At 64.9% G+C, this 259-nt stretch overlaps 1 protein-coding gene across 1 annotated transcript in view; it reads right to left on the bottom strand.

Annotated features, from left to right (window-relative positions):
* The window catches only part of ZBTB10 (zinc finger and BTB domain containing 10), a 115,692-nt gene that overhangs the window by 34,274 nt on the left and 81,159 nt on the right, over positions 1-259 (bottom strand). Inside the window, exon 4 of the mRNA XM_010863548.1 lies at positions 42-198. Coding sequence (XP_010861850.1) covers positions 42-198 — 157 coding nt within the window. The remainder of the gene's footprint in view (positions 1-41; positions 199-259) is intronic.

The raw sequence follows: 259 nt of genomic DNA, 5'->3' as shown, positions 1-259 counted from the left end.
CCTCCGCTGCCCCCTCTTTAAAGCCGCGCGCACACACCGACCCTCCAAACAAGATATCCTTCCTCCGGCGCGCCGAGGAGTCCCGACGCGGCTGCCGGCTTCCGAAGCGCTGAGGGTGGGAGGCACGTTAAACTGCCGGGCTCCGCCACATAACGAACCGACAATAAAGCCGGCGGAGCGTTTCCGTCCGACCAGGCCCTGGCGGAGGTCGAATGGCAAATGAACAACGGACCGTGCGCCCACAATGCACCGGGGTAGC

This window comes from Bison bison, unplaced genomic scaffold, assembly GCF_000754665.1.
Source record: "Bison bison bison isolate TAMUID 2011002044 unplaced genomic scaffold, Bison_UMD1.0 scf7180017864491, whole genome shotgun sequence".
Taxonomy (NCBI): Eukaryota; Metazoa; Chordata; class Mammalia; order Artiodactyla; family Bovidae; genus Bison; species Bison bison.
This window is presented reverse-complemented; position numbering and strand designations above follow the sequence as displayed.